The sequence below is a fragment of the Fundulus heteroclitus genome, chromosome 1 (genome assembly GCF_011125445.2).
Source record: "Fundulus heteroclitus isolate FHET01 chromosome 1, MU-UCD_Fhet_4.1, whole genome shotgun sequence".
NCBI lineage: Eukaryota > Metazoa > Chordata > Actinopteri > Cyprinodontiformes > Fundulidae > Fundulus > Fundulus heteroclitus.
This window is the reverse complement of record NC_046361.1, coordinates 40440322-40462830: the sequence shown is the minus strand read 5'-3', so window position 1 is coordinate 40462830 and position 22509 is coordinate 40440322. Positions and strand designations below refer to the sequence as shown.

At 45.2% G+C, this 22509-nt stretch overlaps 1 protein-coding gene across 1 annotated transcript in view; it reads right to left on the bottom strand.

Moving 5' to 3' along the window:
* Window positions 1-22178, bottom strand: part of LOC105918714 (IQ motif and SEC7 domain-containing protein 2) — a 180864-nt gene extending 158686 nt beyond the window's left edge. The window contains exons 1-2 of the mRNA XM_036142964.1: window positions 22036-22178; window positions 1430-3069 (exon numbers count right to left, since the gene is read on the bottom strand). Of these exons, the coding sequence (XP_035998857.1) occupies window positions 1430-2154 (725 nt within the window). The 5' untranslated portion in view covers window positions 2155-3069; window positions 22036-22178. The remainder of the gene's footprint in view (window positions 1-1429; window positions 3070-22035) is intronic.
* Between the last annotated feature and the right edge of the window lie 331 nt (window positions 22179-22509).

The following is a 22509-nucleotide window of genomic DNA, read 5'->3' as shown; positions in this document are numbered from 1 at the left end:
CTGGTCAGATGATTTTTTACATCTGTTTTGGGGACATTTACCTAAGTTTAAAAAAAGGGCATTCAGTCCCATAGGCGATAAGTGGGTATAGATGACGGATGGATGCAGAAAAGAAGAGTCTTAGTTCATGTTCTTTGGTACCAAATCTTAACTAGCAGTGCCTCCACAGCGCCGTCTTACCGACTTCTCTATACGGAGGCGGCTCACAGCATGATATCGCCCAGACAGACCACCCAGACTGGCTGTGACTGAAACAAACGTCACACCGACTCGCTGCCGTCAGTTATCTCTGCAGAGCAGAAACAGGTTCAATGGTCCAAATGGAAACCACATCACTGTTGGTAATGGCTTCATTGGGAAACTACAGATCATTAGATCACGATTTCTGCAGCAAAAACCCCAGGAAGTGTCATTGTGGTCTTCAGCCTGAGAAGAACTCGTGTGCTTTAATATTCGGTGCAGCTTAACGGAAACAGCCAAGAGTCCCAAAGCCTTTCTGACTCCACTTTGGTCTAAATGTTCTTCCAGCACCAGATCCTCCTGGGCTTTCTGTCACTTTTACACCTCAGGGCATCCTCTGAATACCCTGACGGGCCTCCTGCCTCGCCGCTGCTCCTCAACCAAACACCGGGACGCTCGTCCACCTGAGGCAGACTAAACCCCCATCAGCTCCCTCTAGATGCATGGAGTATAGTGAAAGTCTGCCGGTCGTTATTTTTGTGTTTCTCTGACAGAACAAAACACCTAAAAAGGCGAAAACACTGAAATGAGCATCTGACAACTACGGTCTGATGCAGCAGGTAACCTGTGTCGCCTCAGTTTGTGCATCATGTAGGAGGTGACGGACAACAGGGGAAAGAGCCTGGGCTTCCCAGAGAGGACAGACACATCACCTCCCTGCATTACAACAAACGTCCGGACCGCCCGTGGAAACCTGAAAGCACCGCTGCTCAGCATTGGAACCGGGCTGGTGGGCTTTCTTACATCACCTTCTGCTGCCGTTCGTACATTTCAACCCGTTTGCTGAATAGTTCTTACCGCTGTGCACACGACAGCCACGCACCGCTCAGCTCCTACAGCGAGTTTAAAAGTTATGCAGCTTCTTTCCTTCCAGACAACTGGTGAGGCTTGAGTGTTTTTGGCCAGCAGTGATGAAGCAAAGGGGAAAGAAACGGAGGTATACAGCATCGCTATGCTAGCACAAAACCTGTGAGGGAAGCTGCAACGTTAGTAGCGATCAAAGATGAGCACGAGATCCAGAAAACCAGACGATTTCCACAACTTAGATGCATCACTGGCGATGCAGGAGTCGTTTGGACCGGATCTGTGTGTAAAACTAACGGGCCGTGCTTTAGACGTGGGAGCTAACTCGTCTGGTTTGCCATTCCTCGTGCCCTCTCTGCTGCTGGTAAAAAGACGAAGCACTCACGGTTTCTGGTGGTGCAGGGTGTGGGCGTGGTGGTTGTTGGCAGCGTTGGCTCTGTGCAGACGCTCCAGACGCTCCTTCTCCTTCTCCACAAAGTTGGTGTTCGTCCCGGTGCTGGTGGAGGGCATTCGGGTCAGCCGGCCGTGGGCCCGCGGCTGATCTCTGGGCGGGATCGGCGGCGGGGGCGGGGGCGGCGCCGGGCTGGTGGGGGAGGTCGGAGCCGGGATCTGGGTCGGCACGGAGATGGAGGTCGGGTTCGCCGAGGCCAGAGGCGGCACGGGAGCGGTGTTGGTGCTGCTGTTGTAGGAGTGGTGCTGCTGCTGCTGCTGCTGGTGGTGGTGGTGGTGGTGGTGATGGTGGTGAGACTGGTGGCTGTGGTGGAGGGGGATGGAGGTGGGCGGCTGAGGGGGGGGCTGGCTGTTGTGGTGGTGGTGGTGGTTCTTGGTTGCCGCGGAGTGAGCAGGAGGCGGCGGCGGGGGCGGAGGCGGGACGGGAGGCTCTGGAGGAGGCGCCGGAGGAGGCGGAGCGACGGGCTGCCGATCCAAACGCAGATCTTTGTTCTCCTGGCTGAGGCGGTCCAGTTGGACCTCCAGCTCCTCGATTCGGCGCCGCTGGGTCTCAAGAAGCTTCTGCTGGCTCTCGATGATGTTGTTCAGCTCCAGGAGGTACTCCACGGCCCGGTTGGGGCTTTCAGGACTGCCTGAACCTGGACCCTGATTGGCATCCATGACCTCAGGCTAAACACAGCGGAAAGATCCCAGTTAGCTAACGCCTGACTGAAAGTGAAGAACCTGGATGCTGCCGGCCGGCCCGGTTAGGTCCAGCTGGAGCCGGGCGCCAGCCAAACAACGCTGAGCGGAGCTAAAAGAGCCCAACGAAAGCAAGGCCTAATCTACAAGCTAAAACTACGCCCTGAGGCCCTGGGGCCTACACCTTCAGACAGGAAGTCCTTCACCCTCCCCCCCACCTGAGGTGAGTGGGGGGGAGAGGACCTTTCCCTCTTTGAGTTCTGATTTAAAAATCAAGATGGCTCTCGTCCCCGTGCGTTCCGATCAGGACGTTTTATGGAGTGGACAAGCATTCCCTGGCTCAGGTGTTCCCACCCGAGCGCGCGGATCTCACAGACGCTTCCTCTGCGCTTGGTTCGTGTTCCTGTTGGTCAGTGAAGCTGCCGTATCCTCTCACTGATCTCCATCCAGAACATCAGCTTCCAGCAGCCAGACTGGAAGGACCAGAGCACCGAGCTGTCCCTCTATGTCGGGGAACTGTATCATCTGCCTACAGAAGGTCCACAGCTCCTCTTTCATCCTGCAGAGGGAGCGCAGACACCCCAACAGGCTTCCTAATCCCGGGCTGCCCTGCACAGCCTCATGACGAAATCCCGGGGCAAGGAACGCTGCTGCAATGTTCCAACAGCTCTGAGTGAAGTCAAATCATAAAAAAAAACAATAGAACACAAGCTGCAAATATCATCAGTCAAAAATCATCTTCTGATGTAGACGGAGGGAGAAGTTTGGTCCATCCTGCAGTCGGCGTGGAGCTGGACAGGACATCCAGAGGCTCAGCGATGAGGCCCTGATCTTCTCCGTGGATACCATGAGGCATCTGGCATCATCCCTTCAAATGCCGCTTCCACATTCCTCCTGCAGTCACATGTGGAGGAAGAAGAAAGAAAACGCAGATGAGAAGCAGAATCAACAGGAAGTCAGACCTCTGATGCTTTCCTGCACTTATTTCATCTTTCCTTCTCTGTTCTCACCAGCTGATCTGTTCTCCTCTCTTATCTCCATCCCTCTGTTCTTTCTGGTCACATGCACCGTTTCAGCTTTTGGTAAAGAAGAAAAATCAGCATCTCCTCCTACACTCCATCACTCTTCATCTCCGCACGCCTCCCCATTTTATTCCTCCTCTCCTCCAAACCTTCAAGCTTATTTCGTGTGCATCGCCCCATCAGTGTCAAATGTCAAATATATTTATGCCGCACATTTCAAATCGGTTGAAGTTCACATGAAAATGTTTTTCCAAGCAGGCCAAAAACGACAGGAGAGAAAATGAGGGGAAAAATGAAAAGAGGGAGCCACTAAACTGCCTTCTGACCTGGTGATGGCGCCGTTACCGCCACCAGCGTCAGTCCCTCCACATCTGAGACAAAAACTGGGCTTCACCATGAATACAAACCCAGAATTAACATACTTTCTGCACCAAAAATGCTGCATTGATTTCTAAACACCGCTGGTGACTGCTTAAAAACACGTTTTAAATATTTCTAAACATTGACTCTGTGAGGAGAACTGCAGCTCAGAAAAATGGGTCAACCTAATAAAGCATGAAACACTAATTGTTGTTTAGATTAGTGTCTTTATATTGATATTCAGATATTTGTTTGCAGCAATCTGTGTAGATAAATCATCTCTCTGTGCTCAACCAAAAATACGAGAATCAAACGTTTTTAATTTGTCCGTCCGTCCGTCTTCTTCCGCTTATCCGGGGTCGGGTTGCGGGGGTAGCAGCTTCAGTAGGGAGGCCCAGACGTCCCTCTCCCCGGCCACTTGGGCCAGCTCCTCAGGAGGAATCCCAAGGCGTTCCCAGGCCAGCCGGGAGACATTCAATTCAATTCAATTTTATTTATATAGCGCCAAATCATGAAACATGTCATCTCAAGGCACTTTACAAAGTCAAGTTCAATCATATTATACATAGTCCCTCCAGCGTGTCCTGGGTCTTCCCCTGGGCCTCCTCCCAGTGGGACGTGCCCGGAACACCTCACCAGGGAGGCGTCCAGGAGGCATCCTGACCAGATGCCCGGGCCACCTCTACTGGCTCCTCTCAATGTGGAGGAGCAGCGGCTTTACTCTGAGTCCTCCCCGGATGACTGAGCTCCTCACCCTATCTCTAAGGGAGAGCCCAGACACACTACGGAGAAAACTCATTTCAGCCGCTTGTATCCGACCCAAAGCTCGTGACCATAGATGAGGGTAGGAACGTAGATTGATTGGTAAATCGAGAGCTTCGCCTTTTGGCTCACCTCTCTCTTCACCACAACGGATCGGTACAGCAGACGTTGCACCAATCCGCCTGTCGATCTCCCGCTCCATCTTCCCCTCATTTGTGAACAAGACCCCAACATACTTAAACTCCTCCACTAGGGGCAGCACATCCTCCCCAACCCGGAGAAGGCACTCTACCCTTTTCCGGTTCAAGACCATGGTCTCGAATTTGGAGGCACTGATTTTCATCTCGGCCGCTTCGCACTCGGCTGCGAACCGCTCCAGTGAGAGCTGTAGATCACGCCCTGATGAAGCCAATAGGACCACGTCATCCGCGAATAGCAGAGACGCAATCCTAAGGCCACGAAAACGGATCCCCTCAACACCTTGGCTGCGCCTAGAAATTCTGTCCATAAAAGTTATGAACAGAATCGGTGACAAAGGGCAACCTTGGCGGAGTCCAACGCTCACCGGAAACAAGTATTACTCATTGCCGACTTACTGCCGGCAATGCGGACCAGACTCTGACACCGGTCGTACAGAGACCTGACAGCCCTTATTAAAGGGTCCGGTACTCCATACTCCCGGAGTACCTCCCACAGGATCCCTCGGGACACACGGTCGAATGCCTTTTCCAGATCCCAAAAGCACATGTACACTGGTTGGGCAAACTCCCATGCCCCCTCCAGAATCCTGCTGAGGGTATAGAGCTGGTCCAGTGTTCCACGGCCAGGACGAAAACCACACTGCTCTTCCTGAATCCGAGATTCGACTATCCGACGGACCCTCCTTTCCAGAACCCCTGAATAGACCTTACCAGGGAGGCTTAAGAGTGTGATTCCTCTGTAGTTGGAACTCACCCTCCGGTCCCCCTTTTTAAATAGGGGGACCACCACCCCAGTCTGCCAATCCAGGGGAACTGCCCCCGATGTCCACGCAATGTTGCAGAGCCGCGTTAACCAACACAGCCCCACAACATCCAGAGCCTTAAGATACTCAGGGCGAATCTCATCCACCCCCGGAGCCTTGCCACCGAGGAGCTTTTTAACAACCTCGGCAACCTCAGCACCAGAGATGGGAGAACCCGACCCAGAGTCCCCAGGCTCTGCTTCCGCAATGGAAGACGTGTTGGTGGGATTAAGGAGGTTTTCGAAGTATTCCGGCCACCGAAACACGACGTCCCGAGTCGAGGTCAGTAGCACACCACCCCCATTGTAAACAGTGTTGGTACTGCACTGCTTCCCTCTCCTGAGACGCTGGATAGTGGACCAGAATCGCTACGAAGCCGTACGGAAGTCTTTCTCCATGGCCTCTCCGAACTCTTCCCACGCCCGGGTTTTTGCCTCGGCGACCAGCCGAGCCGCCTGCCGCTTCGACTGCCGGTATACATCAGCTGTTTCCGGAGTCCCACAGGCCAAAAAAGCCCGGTAGGACTCTTTCTTTAGCTTGACGGCTTCCCTCACCGCTGGTGTCCACCAGCGGGTTCGAGCGTTGCCGCCGCGACATGAACCGACAACCTTGCAGCCACAGCTCCGACTAGCCGCCTCAACAATAGAGGCGCGGAACATGGTCCATTCAGACTCAATGTCCCCCCCCTCCCTCGGGACGTGTTTAAAGTTCTACCGGAGGTGGGAGTTAAAGCTCCGTCTCACAGGGGACTCTGCCAGACGTTCCCAGCAAACCCTCACAGTACGTTTGGGCCTGCCTGGTCGGACCGGCTTCCTCCCCCGCCATCGGAGCCAACTCACCACCAGGTAGTGGTCGGTGGAGAGCTCCGCCCCTCTCTTCACCCGAGTGTCCAAGACATACGGCCGCAGATCAGATGAAACGACAACAAAGTCGATCATTAAACTGCAAGCTACGGAGTCCTGGTGCCAAGAGCACATATGGACACCCTTATTCTTGAACATGGTGTTTGTGATGGACAATCCATGACGAGCACAGAAGTCCAACAACAAAACACCACTCGAGTTCAGATCAGTTGGGCCATTTCTCCCAACCACGCCCCTCCAGGTCCCACTGTCATTGCCCACGTGAGCGTTAAAGTCCCCCAGCAAAACAAGGGAGTCCCCAGGAGGGGCACTCTCCAGTACCCCTTCCAAGGACTCCAAAAAGGTGGGTAATCTGAACTGCTGTTTGGCGCGTAAGCACAAACAACAGTGAAAATCCGTCCCCCCACACGAATGTGGAGGGAGGCCACCCTCTCGTTCACCGGGGAAAACCCCAACGTGCAGGCACCGAGATGGGGGGCAACAAGTATGCCCACCCCAGCTCGGCGCCTCTCACCAGGGGCAACTCCAGAGTGGAAGAATGTCCAGCCCCTCTCAAGGAGACTGGTTCCAGAGCCAGAGCGGTGCGTCGAGGTGAGTCCGACTATCTCTAGTCGGAACCTCTCAACCTCGCGCACAAGCTCAGGCTCCTTCCCCACCAGAGAGGTGACATTACACATCCCAAGAGCCAGCTTCTGCAGCCGAGGATCGGAACGGCAAGGTCCCCGCCCTCTACTGCTACCCGTTGCACAATGCACCCGACCCCTTTGGCCCCTCCTACAGGTGGTGAGCCCATCGGAAGGGGGACCCATGTCGCCTCTTCGGGCTGAGCCCGGCCGGGCTCCATGAGCAAAAGCCCGGCCACCAGACGCTCGCCAACGTGCCCCACCTCCAGGCCTGGCTCCAGAGTGGGGCCCCGGTGACCCGCGTCCGGGCGAGGGAACACGAGATCCAATAATTGTACTCATCATAAGGGGCATTTTGGGCTGCGCTTTGTCTGGTCCCTCACCTAGGACCTGTCTGCCTCGGGTGACCCTACTAGGGGCTTAAAGCCCCTGACAGCATAGCTCCTAGGATCATTGGGACACTCAAACCCCTCCACCACGGTAAGGTGGCAGCCCAGGGAGGGGCGTTTTTAATTCTTTGGACTAAATACAGATTTTTACCAAATTGATGCGTTACAGTGAAAAGGCAGGAAAATCATGCTCCATTCTGATGCTTCTAAATAAAACCCATTAAAAAAGGCACCTAATTATTACATAGTGGGGCGGTAATGGTACTTAAAAAACATGGTTTAGAACATATTAGACTGAGACATTGTCTCTTTAATTTAGAAAAAATAACTAAAATTCATTACTATTAAACAGCAAGACGACACTCAGAAGGTCTGCCGTTTATGGGGGAGGGGAGGAAACAAACCACTTCGGTTTGTTCGACAATCCGGGGGTTTAGAACTGGATCCGCTTTGACTGAAATCCTCCCACAACGACCATTAAAACACACAAAAAATGCTTTCGCCTTAAGGAAACTTCCTGACATCAACTCTTCAGGAAGTCGTAGACAACACGATGGAAACACAAGTCTGTGTCAATCCTGCCCCCCCCCCCCCTACACACACACACACACACACACACACACACACACACACACACACACACACACACACACACACACACACACACACACACACACACACACACACACACACACACACACACACAGCTGGTCTCTATCGCGCGGCAGCCAAATCGTTTTGAGCTTTTATATCCCTTCCCATTAAGCACAGTCAATTATTCATGACTCACTAACTGACCATCATCCCTCCCTCTCTCCCTTTACTCACGACGTTAGAGGTTGTTTTAAACGCAGCAGAGGAAACCACACAGGAGCTTTCAAGGAGCTGCTATTCGCCACAGCTTCTGATCCGGCCTGATCTTTGAGTGAATGGTTCTCCGTCTTAGTTAAGTCTGGATTTGATGCATCCTAATAATAATAATAATAATAATAATAATAATAATAATAATAATAATAATAATAATAATTAATAGTTAATAATAATAATATTTCAGGCATAAACATAATTGATGATGTTGGTTTAGATTTTGTTATATAGAAATTATAATTATTTAACATATATGTTTTTTAAACTTCATTTATATTCAATACATGTTTAATACTGAAAGAGTAATTAATTTGGCAGAATCAGTATTACTTATGTTGCTAAATAATCTAAAGTTCTTCGGATAAAAACAGACATGGGGTGCTAGTCTCCTGGATTTAAAAAGGGACCAAAGTACTGTTAATTTAGGCCACCTTCATTCTCTGATCAAATGCTGAAATGAATTTATGGTAGTTATTTTTATCTGGTAAAGAAAAGTTTATAGGGGCACTGGAGAGAAATAAAAAAAAAATATATATATCCTTTCTCGTGTGCACCAGAAAGTATCTTGTGCGCACCAGATACTTTCTCACATCATCGCATGAGTATTTTGAACAACCGTGTTCATTAAAATGGATGCAGATGAACTAATTAGGCTATATTTTCAGTTTGGGCTACCATACAAAGACATTGCTGCATTTCTTGCAAGATGTCACCATTATGTTGTGTCTGAACGTCACTTAAAACCTATCCTGAAGTCCTACGGTCTATTTCGGCGCAAAGGATACTCAAACCTTGAATATGTTGTGCCATTCATTCACTTTTCTAATAGAGTAGTTTTATACACCAAGTAAGTCTCTTGCAACCCAGTTCATCATTACAGGATTTAGAGATGGTCAATGGTGTGAACCGCAGCCTCATCTGTAGCAATTCACTTGGTTCATCAATGTGAAGTTGTCTCTTGGAATCCAAGACTAGTCACAGACAGATGCCTGGGTTTTAAGATGTGGATATTGGTTTTTCTGAAGAAACCTGCTGCTGACAGATTATCTGTTCATGCTAAATAGATTATTGCATCACCTTATCATTATCAGTAAAGTGTACAATTTCTTGCTAACAGTTGGATAGTGAATCAGAATGTCCTAAATTTATTAATCAAGTAACTCAAGGATATGCTGTCCATGGTGCTGAAAATGTGATAGCTAGTAGGATGGCCGTCTTCAGCTTGTTTTGCAAGACAACAAACCATGCTTGGAGCGGGACTTCTAAAACACACACACACACACACACACACACACACACACACACACACACACACACACACACACACACACACACACACACACACACACACACACACACACACTGGTGCGCACAAGAGAGTATATTTTTAATTTCTCTTTAGTGTCCCTTTAGGGGCTCAGTAAGTTTACAACTATCAACAGTAACATTTATATATAAATCAGAAATGTATCATACTCGGACTAATTATATTCTCTTTGTGTACTGTGGTCTTGGTGAATAAACGATTCTGATTGGCTGCTCGTTGTCCGTTAAAAAGTGTTATAGGACACCTAGAAACAAGTTGTGCTCTAATAGCCTGATTGCTCTAAATTATTGTGCTGGCTTAAACATTAGCTGCTAGCAGCAAGACTTTTGATGCTGCGCGTCACAAACAGAGATATTAAATAGATCTCTCTGCTGCTTCTTGTGAAAAATTTACGATTTTAATGGTGAAAAAAACATTAAAATGTTAATAATTGATTTAATATTTATTTTGCAAATGACCATGGTACAAGTGGAATAAAACCCTTTTATTCCGTCTGCTTCGTGTCGGATGGTTGACACCTACGCGTCATACATTAATTTCTGAAAATGGACACCTCCCTTACATATGAGCACGCAAAGTTACTGATGTACAGTTTTACTTTGATGATACAAAGCCAAAAATCTCAAAGAGGAAGGTCACTTTCTTTTATTTTCTCTTGACACATAAAAAAATCAATTGGACAGCTCCTGAATTATGTTAAATGTAAATAAAAAATAAAATTTAAGCCTGTTTGCTGGTGTGATGACCCGGAAAACGGCACGAAATTAAGACATTTTGAGTATTCTAAAACAACAAACCAAATACTAAATACACACATTCTAAGTTTTTTTTTCCTGGTAGATGAAGAATTTAAATCAGTTAAATGAATTTAATTTGCATGTGCGGATTAATTTATCTTTCTCTTTAACAGTCACATAAAATGTAAATAGAAAAGAGTCAAATACAAACTGCAGAACTTTGGGCCTGTTTGGAGCTGTCTAATATGCAGGCATGATGTAATAATGCGTAACTGGCTAGTCTTCAGCAAGTTACTAATTACTATATGAGAAATGGACAGGATATTGCACAAAAAAGTCCAATATCACACAAACAGAGCTGTAATATTTTATGCCAAGCCGATATAATTTAGCCTTGGGCTAAAATCTGGCTAAAAACACATTGTGCCTTTGTTATTCAGTATGTACTGTCCATGTTTTTAATAAATAAAATTAATAAATTATTTAACATACCAATTAATTTTACTATTAATTACAAAATCAGAAATACAAATAACTAAGGGTGTGACTCTAGCCTCTCTGGACATCCATGAATAGTTTGGCATGTGGATGAACAACATTCCAATGAAACCAAGAATCTCACAGTTTTTTATTCAGTGTCTCTCATATGAAAACTCTGGAAAACTGTAAACACAAAGGAAGTCTTAAATCATGGCAAGGCAATAAAGGGCTGGTGGCAACTCTGACAGCTAAACGCTAACGTCTGTGAAAGCCCAATTCTTTGCTAACCATTAGCATCGGAGTCTTCAAAGACCTGACCAACAGATACAAGCTTAATTCAACATCAACATGTACTTACATCCTCACAGAGATATATTCCCAATGTTCATAGGGAAGTAATAGATGTTTTTCACTATAACCAGAGGTGGGTAGTAACTAGTTACATTTACTCAGTTACATTTACTTGAGTAACTTTTTGAACAAAATGTACTTTTAGGAGTAGTTTTACTGCACTGTACTTTTACTTAAGTCATATTATTACTCAAGTATCACTACTCTTACTTGAATAAAATTTATTTTCTATCTGCTGAGCTCATTGAGCCATTTGGAGGTCAGATGAACGTCATAAACAGTAGATATTGTTATTCGAAGCACTTTGCACGGCTCTAACATACAAGCTGTAAGTATTGCTTTGAAATTTAATGTTGAAAAAAGATATTTAGAAAAAAATTTCTTTTGTCTTTAAAAAATAATAGAATTTGCACATAACCTTATATTTTTCTGTCCAATTACATAATTTTTGAATGTTAAAGCTGTTATGATTAGTTACTCGGTACTTGAGTCGCCTTCTTACCAAATACTTTTTTACTCTTACTTGAGTCATTTCTTGGCTGACTACTTTTTCATTTTTACTTGAGTAAAAATATGTTGAAGTAGTGCTACTCTTACTCGAGTACAATTTCTGGCTACTCTACCCAACTCTGGTTGTATCGGCAACTTTTTAACAACACAGTAACTGAACCACAACAGCTACATCCTAATGGGCAAAGTTGGTTAACAGCCACCGATTGTGCAGAGTTTGAACGCTCCGTGAACCGCTGTGAGGGAGACAGTGTGGTACAGAAAGTTTTAACATGATCCTAGAGCACACTACGGACATCTAATGAAGACATGCTGGGCAGCTCTTAGCTTGGACCTTAGAGTCATTCAACTATGAGAGGAAGGAGGTGACCAAAATACTGGCTGGAGACATGTTGCAAATAAAATATCTCTGCCAGACTAAAACTTGGGGTTTCTGTCTTTCAGTTGCATGTTGACAGAATAAGAACCCCTGCATCTTATTGCATCATATTCTGCTCTGCGACCTGGGCTTTTGCCAATTTTAGATTTTTCTTTCTGATTTAAGTTCCGACACGTTTTCACACTTTTTCTGCACAAATTAAAGGATGTTCTGCAATATTAGTGTCACAAAGATCCACATAAAACCACTTAAATTGCATTAATGTGTGAGAACCTGAGAGCAGCATTAATCTAATATATCAGGAAGCAACAACTGTAACTAACCTTGAAATGTAGTCCCAGCTCAGGCTTTGCCTAAATAATGGTTGTTGGGATGCTAGCCTGGAAGCTTCAATGTAACACAGAACTCTGCAGGCTGATAACGTCTTAACGGCATGCAGGAACCTGCTCTATCATGTTTAGAAAGCATTAAAATACAAATTTTACTGTATTACCATAATCACACACTGGAAAATTCAGAACATCCTTTAATTTGCCTTCATTTAGTCAGTGGGGAGAAGTGGAGGTGGTGTTCACCTGAACTGGAGAAGCTGTCTACAAGGAGGGACAGAGCAGACTGGACTTCCTGAGGAAGCTTAGGTCCTTCAGGGTTTGCAGTAAGATGCTGCAGATCTTCTAGAAGTCTGTTGAGGAGATGATCTATTTTGAATAAAGTCAGGTCTCTATTAATGCACTTTATGATCGGATTAATTGATTGTGTGCCCATATAAACGGTACAATCCGATAGTTTTCTGTTCTTTAATCCGAATACATTTCAATCCGACTGGGACATTTTCGACATGTAAGTGTAGCTAGTGACTTTGTTTCTCATCTGTCCTTATTCTGCACATATTCATATGTATATATGTATTCACCTTACTTTTATATTTTATGTGTTTCTTGTGTTTTTATGTGTGAAGTGTGAATGTTTATTACTACTGCACAAAAATTGCCCATATTGGGACAAATAAAGTTACTACTACTAATTGTCTTTAGTTTGGAGCAAGATGTGTGTTTATTTTTTCAGATCTTTCAGCCTGCTTCATGTTGCCAGACAGGTTCTGTTGAAGAGACTTCTTGATTCTACAAATCAGGAAGTAACCAGGCTGGGTGTGGCTGGTGAACCTGAATGAAATCCTCGTTTGAAAACTGCTGTTTGGATTCAGTCCTGTTATGTTGACAATGTGAAATATTTGATTGTGACAAAAAAGCAAAAGTGGAGCAAATTATTTTTAACAGCACTATAAAAGCTCATAAAACAGTTTTTTTCCAGTTGTGATACTGCGCAGATCAATTATGACAATTATGATTTAACAGATAGGGCAGCATTTATTGTAATCTTTCACAATAAGAGCCCCAAACATAAAATACATGCTAAAGAAATTTAGACTTCAGAAAATGTACAACAACAAAATATTCATCTGTAACTTTTTAAGTCTAGATATGACAACAAAAGGAGGATCAATTAGTAAGTTCAGGTTTAATGTGATGTAATTCTGTTAGGACGTTCAACAACGACTTAGGTTTACTTTGAAGCTGCTGCATTCAAAAATCTTCCTCTTCCATTAAAACCAAGAAAATCTCTGCGTTGCTCTCAGTCGAGTTTCCAGAAACAACCCGCTTCCCCCCATTTTTTCTCATTTTAAACTGAAATTAATCTGCATCCCACACAGCAGCACCCAGAATTAGGCGTGTAGGCGGTTTATCAGATGCATTCTTCTCATCATCCTTTATACAACCTGGATCTAATTTAACAGCAGCGCCACTATTTTAACTGCCCGGTTTTACAGTCACGTTATCCGCCACACCAACACGCAGTTGCTCATACAACCCACGCATCATCCACACACACGGCACAGCCTCCCTCCATCTGCACCAGCAGCACACGCATGCGGAGCGGTTACCACAGGCTGCACGTTCCGCACACAGCGGCCTACATAGCCAGCAGTGAGGTGACACATGTGAGCGCTCGCTCACAGGCACGATGCAGCATTGGAAAAAGAGCCGACAGAATCAGAAAGCAGATTTCAAAGCAGGAGCCTCACAGGTTTCAGCGGCTCCTGCAGAGGTGATGGAGGGATGAAGGTGGAGGAGGGAGGATTATTGATCCCAGCTCATTCCTCTTTCCCCTCCTTCGCTGCTGCTGCTGCTGTCACCATCATCTCCTCCAGAAATAAAAAAAGACAGCTGCTACCACTCCAAGGTTTTCCTCTCTTCTGCGCGATCAGATGGACACCAGTTCTATGCCTCCTTCATATTCCCTCTCCCTCGTCATTTCTTCCTCCGTTCATCCCGACGCTGCAGGCCAGGCTCCTTCTCTCCTTCTCGTCTTCCCTCTTCTGCCGAGTCAATCGCTTCGTAATTATCATTCCTCTGCGTTTGACAGCCGAACGATCCGCTGCAGCAGGGCTGATGATCCGCGCCGTCCTCACGAGCGCGTGAACGGACGACGTTTGGGTTATTATCAGTGAGGAAACATGAGGGGAGTAGGAGGGTGGGGGGGGGGGGGGGGGTTGGGGGTCGGTTTTCTTCCTCTGCTATGTTGCCGTAAAAGAAGAGGAGGAGGTGTCGAGTCCAGATGGATGGATGGATGTGTAGAAGTGTTGGAACAGTGGAGAGGAAGGAGGGAGGCGTCGTGGCGGCAGAGAGGAACATGAACTGTTGCACGGTGAAAGCGTCTCGGAGCACAAGCAGCAACATTATCCTTACAACACAGGAGGAATTCAGCTGCTCTGTGCTTCCACAGCAGATTTGATCCAAGCATTAACTGAACATATTCTAAAGGTTGATGCTTCCATGAGCCACAGGGGAAACCTAAAGGTACCATGTGGAGCCGCACAACGTTTTGACTCGAAATCATCTCAATATCCAGATGTGCGATATTGAGATTGTTAATGACTGCAGCTGTGATAAGCATTTAGTGGGTAACGCACTGAAACGGCTCAGGCATAACAGTATGGCCAGCATGGGCCTCCTGACGGTTCTGTGGGGACGCGTCGTCGTACCCAGCAGCCTGCGATGAGCTGTGTACTGTGATCAACTCCTTAATAATCATACCGACGACTCAAAGTGCTTTTGCACTTTAGCCACATTCACTCTGCTGCATTCACAACACTAACACATTGGTACAGAGCTCAGCAGGCAGCTGGGGTCAACTGCCTTGCCCAAGGGTAGATCAACATGTGGTTGGGGAAGCCTCTGACGGCTCGCTGAGCCACAGCTGGCCCAGAACCCGCATTAACATCTGTAGCAATCTGTGCTGCAGTGGCTCGTCTCATAGACCACCCTTTGCTTTCTATGTGCATCCATGAGACTTCAGTCCTTCCTTTGACCACGTGTGATGGAGACAGACCAGAAACATCCCAACATGGTACAGCTTTGAAGATAACATGACCCCGTTATCAAGCCCTCAAGATTTCTCATGGTTAATGCTTCATTAAATCCTTCTTTTCTAATGTTTCCTCCTCCTAACACTTCAAGGACAAATTATTCACCAGTGTCCTAATATAGCCCACCGACCAGTAAGACTGCACAGCAACTGTATGTCTAGATTATTGTACATGAGCTATAAAAACAACTATATAGAAGATGTTGATATAAATGTAATTAAAGTTGCCTGTTTTCTTTTTTGGATGCCACAGTTGATAAAAACAGAAAATGAGTAGGAACATTTTGAGAACAAGGAGAGAGTGGGCATCTGCAGAGCATGGTGTTTCCAGCCAAATGGGTTGGGTAATGAACATTTTTACAGTTAACGTCAATAATTTGTTTGCTTGGAAAAAAACTTCTTTATTTTTATCTCCATGTTACCACGTTCAAAGTTTTGTCCAAATGTATCTGGTTGATTTATAACTTATTTTGATTTATTTATTGATAACTTAAGAAATTTCTTTGCAAAAACAGCAATATTGCTAAGTCATGTTTTCCTTCACTTGTGCATATACAGTAGAATATAAAATTGCGCCAAGACCTTGAAGAAGCACTTATTACTAATTCTGTTGGTATATTCTGACAAAAGGCCAATACATAATACATACAAAACAGAGGACGTTGTTCTTGTACCCCAAGTGTAGAACTTCTGTGAAGTTCTCATTGATTTTGTTAAATTTAACATAACTTATCAAACCATCCTGCTCTCTAACCTGGTATAGTACTGTCCTGTACTGTCAGCAGACTGAGAAGATCCTCTCACTCTTCTCCTGCACCATCTGCTGCGCCTGTGATCCTCCTTTCGCAGCAACATTCCGTTCACCTGTTCTCATGCTGTTATAAAATCCTGTTCTTCAGTCAGTCAGGACTGGATTATTGAAAGCCAAGTGTGAGGAGATGTCCAGCGTTCCTAGCCTGCGTTTCCTGTTCATGTTCCTGGATTTCCCCATCTCATCTTGTCCCTGTCGGACACCTTTTCTGGACCAAGACCTAGAGTCTCGTGACCAGGAACATCGTCTGCCTCTTTGTGTAAGATCCAAGCCTGGCTGGTGGACCTTTACTCGCCTGTTAGCTCACGCTGTGAGCAGCTCTAACGGATTTCTGCTGATTTCTGTTTTTCCTGCCGGCACAAAGTTTGGTTTTTGTCAACAAACCTTTTAAAACGTAACACCACGTCTGACTGGAATATCTGATTCTCTGTTGGTCTGAGCATAACATTAATAACCCATTAATTAATAACATTAATAGCTGTTCTCTCACAACAATCTGGTAGTGCCTCAAGGCTGTTTACTCGGACCGATATTCTTTTTTTAACAGATGATTGCACTGATACAAATAATTTGTGACCATGGTCTCTCATTTTTTGCATATGATTATATTCAAAATGTGAATCAGCACCAAACTATCCAGTTTGTTTTCCCCACAGCCTCACGTCAACTTTCTGAGGATTCCAACGTCTGAATGTCTGTAAATCTACTGAAAAATAACAACAACAAAACAAGTTACTGGTTGAGGCACCATAGGTTGTTTGTATATATTCTTATACGTATAGAGGGCTGCTAAACCTGTCCATCTTCTAAAGTTAAGATAAGATAGTCTTTATTGATCTCACAATGGAGAAATTCACTCGTCACATCGGCTCATACAAGAAGGTGCAGAGTAGGGAAGGTGCATTCAGTTATATACAGTGAATCTTCATATATACAATGGATCAAAAACAATACCAAAAAAAAGGAAATAGGAATGGGCATATGATGTCTCATTTACATTCTTAGTGGTCTATATATATATATATATATATATATATATATATATATATATATATATATATCAGGGTTTCCCGCAGCGCTATCTTGGCGTGGCGGCCGACACGCCAAACTCACACTACCGCCACGCCAACATTCCAAAAAAAAAAAAAAAAAAAAGTAACGTTAGCGCAAAATGCAAATTCTTGCAATTTTTTGACTGGTCTTAAGATTTTGATCAGGAGTGTACGTACCTACGCGTATATATGTGCATATACATTGTATACATTTGTACATACATGTGTGCTGACTTATGTTCAGGTGTTGATAGCAGCAGAAGTCACTACATCAGGATTATTGCACGGGTTGTAGGACAGTGTATTAAATAGATTTTTGCATTATTGCAAGTTGTAGCATCAGCCTGGACTGCATACATTACTGAATGTATTTCACATTAGAACATCTCTAAATTTCCCTCCATCTACTTGATCTTTTTGCTGAAAGTCTCATTAAAGCAGCGGTGTCCAAAGTCAGTCCTCATGGCTCGTTGTCCAGCATGTTTTAGATGTTGTCCTGATCCAACAAACCTTTAATCACTAAAAATTATTCAGCTCTGTTGGAGAGAGGACACATCTAATAAATGCAGGGAACCGGCCCTTGATGACTGCAGTTGGACATCCCTTTACTAATGTTTTCATTTTGTTGATCACTGCGGTGTGAGCTTTGGTTTACCCTATAAAGTTAAGGTGAGGCTCCATTATGTATGAAGCTTGATTACCCTGGTTCTGCTCTTCACCTAATCCTGTCAGTTCAACTGGCATGGCTCAGTCCAGCTTCCAGTTTGGTCCTCAGAAGAGTTACAGAGTGCTACCTTTAACCAGTACATTTCTCCTTTGCCTTTCTCCATAATACGATTCTGACCTCTTCACCCTTACAAACTATGCTATCATCTCAGGTCTTCTGACACCAGGCTGCTCTTTGTGCCTTACACCAGAATAACAACTTTCACTATAAGATGTTTAATTGTTGCAGCTCTGGCTCGCTGCAATTCTCTTGATGTATAAGACAGCACAGTCTGATTCCTGCATTGTTTGGCTTACCTGCCTGTGATGGGTAAGGAATTTTTACTTCCTGTGTCCTGCAGCTACGTTGTGTGCTGTGTGGACTGTTGTTTGGTGTTCCAGGCTCTCCTGATTTTATCCTAATTCTCTTTGCTGTGACATATCTGTTTCTAACACATAAGTACGCTTAGAGCACATTTTCTGTTGCTGCACTTTACGCTTGGGAACTCGTGATGTTTCATATGTTTGTTTGTTTTCTCTGCGAAAAAAGGTTGCTAGCCTAGCTTTAGCCGTACTATGGCAGCCTTGCTTGCTTCTCCATCTTTACCAAGTCTCCAAGTCTACTCTCTGTGTCTAAAGTTTACTTATTCCTCTGCCTCCTTTAGTGATAACCGTACATAGCTTTGGAGGCCACGGTGTCAGAATTAGAGGCCCAACTCCAGGCCGTTGAAAACCCAGCAGATAGCCAAGGCCCCTTGGCTAATGTGGAGACACAAAGGTTAGCTTCACTTAGCGGTCCTCCAGCAGAGTCTGCTCAGCTTGGACCTCTGGCCGGCTGGGTGACAATACATAGGAAGCATAGCTTTAGATTCCAGCCCCAAGGTCACCACCTGCTTTTCTAATATATTTCCCCCACTCAGCGGCACACTCGCTGAGAAGCCGATCCTGGTGATTGGGAGCTCCATAGTCAGAAACGTGGCACTAGAGACAACAGGGACCATAGTCAAATGCCTGCCAGGGGCCAGAATGGGCGACATAGAATCTTACCTGAAACTGCTGGCTAAGGATAAGCGTAAATACAGTAAGATTGTTATTCACGCTGGTGGTAATGATCGGAGGTCACTAAAGTTGGTGTTGCTTCGGTGTGTGAGTTTGCTAAAGCAATGTCGGACTCCGTAATTTTCTCTGGTCCCCTGCCTGATCTGACCAGTGATGACATGTTTAGCCGCATGTCATCATTCAACCGCTGGTTGTCTAGGTGGTGTCCAGAAAACGACGTGGGCTACATTGATAACTGGAGAACTTTCTGGGGAAAACCTGGTCTGATCCGGAGAGACGGCATCCATCCTACTTTGGATGGTGCAGCTCTTCTTTCTAGAAATCTGGCCGGATTTATTAGTTCTCCTAAATGCTGACAACCCAGGGTCCAGACCAGGAAGCAGAGCCGTAGTTTAACACACTTCTCTGCAGCTTCTGTACTGTTACCCACCCATTATCCTATTGAGACGGTGTCTTTCCCACGGCCAAAACTGAACAGATTAAAAACCGATCTAAAAGGAACAAATAATAAAAACGAATACGACTCAACTTGAACCAAAAAAATAAAACAATTAAATGTGGTCTATTAAATATAAGGTCTCTCCCTCCAAAGACTTTGCTAGTTAATTAATTGATTTCTGATAATCAGATTGATTTATTTTGTCTCACAGAAACCTGGCTACAAGAGGACTACGTTAGTATAAATGAGTCAACTCCCTCCAATTATTCAAATTTTAACATTCCCAGATCTGTGGGAAGAGGAGGACGAATGGCAACTATCTTTCAGTCTGATTTATTAATTAGTCCCAGGCCAATTAATAACTGCAATTCTTTTGAGCATTTAACCCTCAGTTTCCCTCATCAAAACTGCAAAGCAATAAAACCTCTTCTGTTTGTTGTTTTGTATCGTCCACCAGGCCCTTACACTCAGTTTTTGGAGTGCACAGAAGCGCTTCTGTGTCTCTGCTCTGTCTTCTCTAAGCCCCAGTGCGTGGAGGCAGATGAGCGTTCACACTGAGCCTGGTTCTGGTTCTGCTGGAGGTTCTCCTCCCTGTTAAAGGGGAGTTTTCCTCTCCACTGTCGCTTCATGCATGCTCAGTATGAGGGATTGCTGCAAAGCCATCAACAATGCAGACGACTGTCCACTGTGGCTCTACGCTCTTTCAGGAGGAGTGAATGCTGCTTGGAGAGACTTGATGCAACCTGCTGGGTTTCCTTAGAGAGGAAACTTTCTCACCAACCTGGAGGATCTGATTGAAGCTGACATTGTAAAAATATGTTGGTGAAAATTCTCAGTCATCCGGGTCATGATCAATCCAAAAAAGGTAAAAAAAAATAAATAAATAAACAACTGGACTTCTATTCTGAAGCTGATGACGTTTCGCTTACCATCCAGGAAGCTTTCTCAGTTCAAAGTGTCTGGAGTAGTGTGGAGTTCTAAGCTTTATAGACCTGCAGACAAGGCTTCACTAGAGCTCCAGTTCCAGGTGAATTTGCATGTGAATCTAAGCTCTAGAGTGAGGTCTCGCCTGCAGGTCTATATTAATACAATTGAATAGAATATGCTGAAATGATGTCTAAAACAGATATTCACAAATGTATTAAATTCAGTCTAGTTTTTCTGCTCTAATCCCAGAACTGACTCTGGATTTGTTTTGTCTGCTTGTATTTTTCCAGACTTTAAAATCATTGTGTGCCTCTTGAAAAGCACAATACTCTCACAGACTACTTTAGCACACTTTTCTGAGAATAGAAACATCCAGTTAGCTGCAGTTTGCGGATAAAAATCCTTGTTGGTGTCAGAGAACAGCAACAGTAGCTCAATTGACCACGCACTACACCTAAAAACAAGAAACTAGGGTCAGAAACAATGTTCTGCCTTGTATCAGTGATTCAGCTGCTGTTGGTGTAGGGTATGGCAGACATTTGTAACAACCCAACAGGGCACTTATGTAATGTGATGGAAAAATCTTGAATTTATGCCATGAAGATTTAAGACAGTGCTGAAGGCAATACTCATAAAATGGCTGGTGAGAGTAGAAACATCTTTAAATTATTCTCACTACTACCGTGCTCTACAGCTAAATAGATTATTTCAATTTCTACAGCAGAGTGAATCCTTTACATGTACTGCCATCAAGATCTCAATCCCAAAACACAAAGCTGTGCTGTAAAAACAGCAATAAATCAAAGTCTGGTGGAAAAATGGAGCACCTTACAACGAGCTGATGGCTCAGACCGGTACAACATTTTATCAACGTAACTTGGCATCAGCCTATGGGGTAAGGTAGGCTACTGACCGCTGAGCACTACTTCACAGAACATCACTTGAATAAAAACGTTTACAGTGAGGTTCCTGTCTCTGAGGTTTTTTTTTTTTGTCTTTTATCTCTTTATTTTTATTTCACAGATGCTTTACGTGTCTTAGTTACTCCTTGCTTAGTTTATTCTATGTTTATGTGTTTTTGTCCCCATCATAGCTAATTTCTCTTTTAACAACATGAACATACTTAGATTTCCCAAAGCAGCACACATAGAAAACGGATATGTCATTAAAAACAACACTTATAATGCAGCATATTCTGATCACCCGCTCCTAGGCGCTGAATATCTCGGGTTTCACTCCACGGAGTGGGAGCCCCACTAAACTCCCACAGAGGCTCCAACAGACCCCAGAACATCATCCCAGAAACAATGAAGCCAATCAACAGCCGGTGACTGATCCCAAGTCTGCTGACGGAGGGAAATGGTTTAAATTAGAGGTTTGAACCGGTTTCTGCAGAGAGGATGTGTGTGTGTGTGTGTGTGTGTGTGTGTGTGTGTGTGTGTGTGTGTGTGTGTGTGTGTGTGTGTGTGTGTGTGTGTGTGCACGAGAGAGAGAGAGAGAGAGAGAGAGAGAGAGAGAGAGAGAGAGAGAGAGAGAGAGAGAGAGAGACCAATTTACGGTCAGCGCTAATTAAGGCACAAGAGTCCAGGTTCGCGCAGAAAACCCAGACTAGAAAGATTTAAAGCTCGTCATTAAAGAAATAAAAGCCACGGATGGTTAGGTTGGGCTTCTCTGGTGTGTGCGGACCTTCACGCAGACAACCCGCGGACTACAACGTCAGACAGTGGCCGAGGTGAAGCGCTCGGTAACCGGTGTGAGGAGAACTCACCTCCGCCTGCTGCTCGGTTTCTGTCCGCTGCTGGGAAACGAAAATAATCCCAATCACACACAGCCTCCATCTGTCACCATCATCATCATCATCATCATCCGCTGCTGGGAGCTGTGGCCGCAGACTGCCGCAAAGATCCTCTGCTCCGGACAGGATGCTCCACTCTGTCTGAGCTGCTGCTGCATGGGGCGGATGGCAGCAGGTTAAAGGGATAGTTCCGGGGTTTTCACATGAGGCTCTGTTAAAACATTAAAGCTGCTTCTGATTTGATGTTTGAGAAGCTAAAGGTCATTGACACGGTAAATGGAGGTTGAAAGCGGTGATCTTCCAATTTTAAACAAGCAGTTAGAACGTGTCTCCAGATTAACCGTCTAAAGTGGCATCCACTTGAAGACAAATTCTGTAAATTAAAAAACAGAATTTAAGCCAGTAAACAGGAGGCGAGGGGGGAGAGCTGCTGCCCGATGAAGCCTT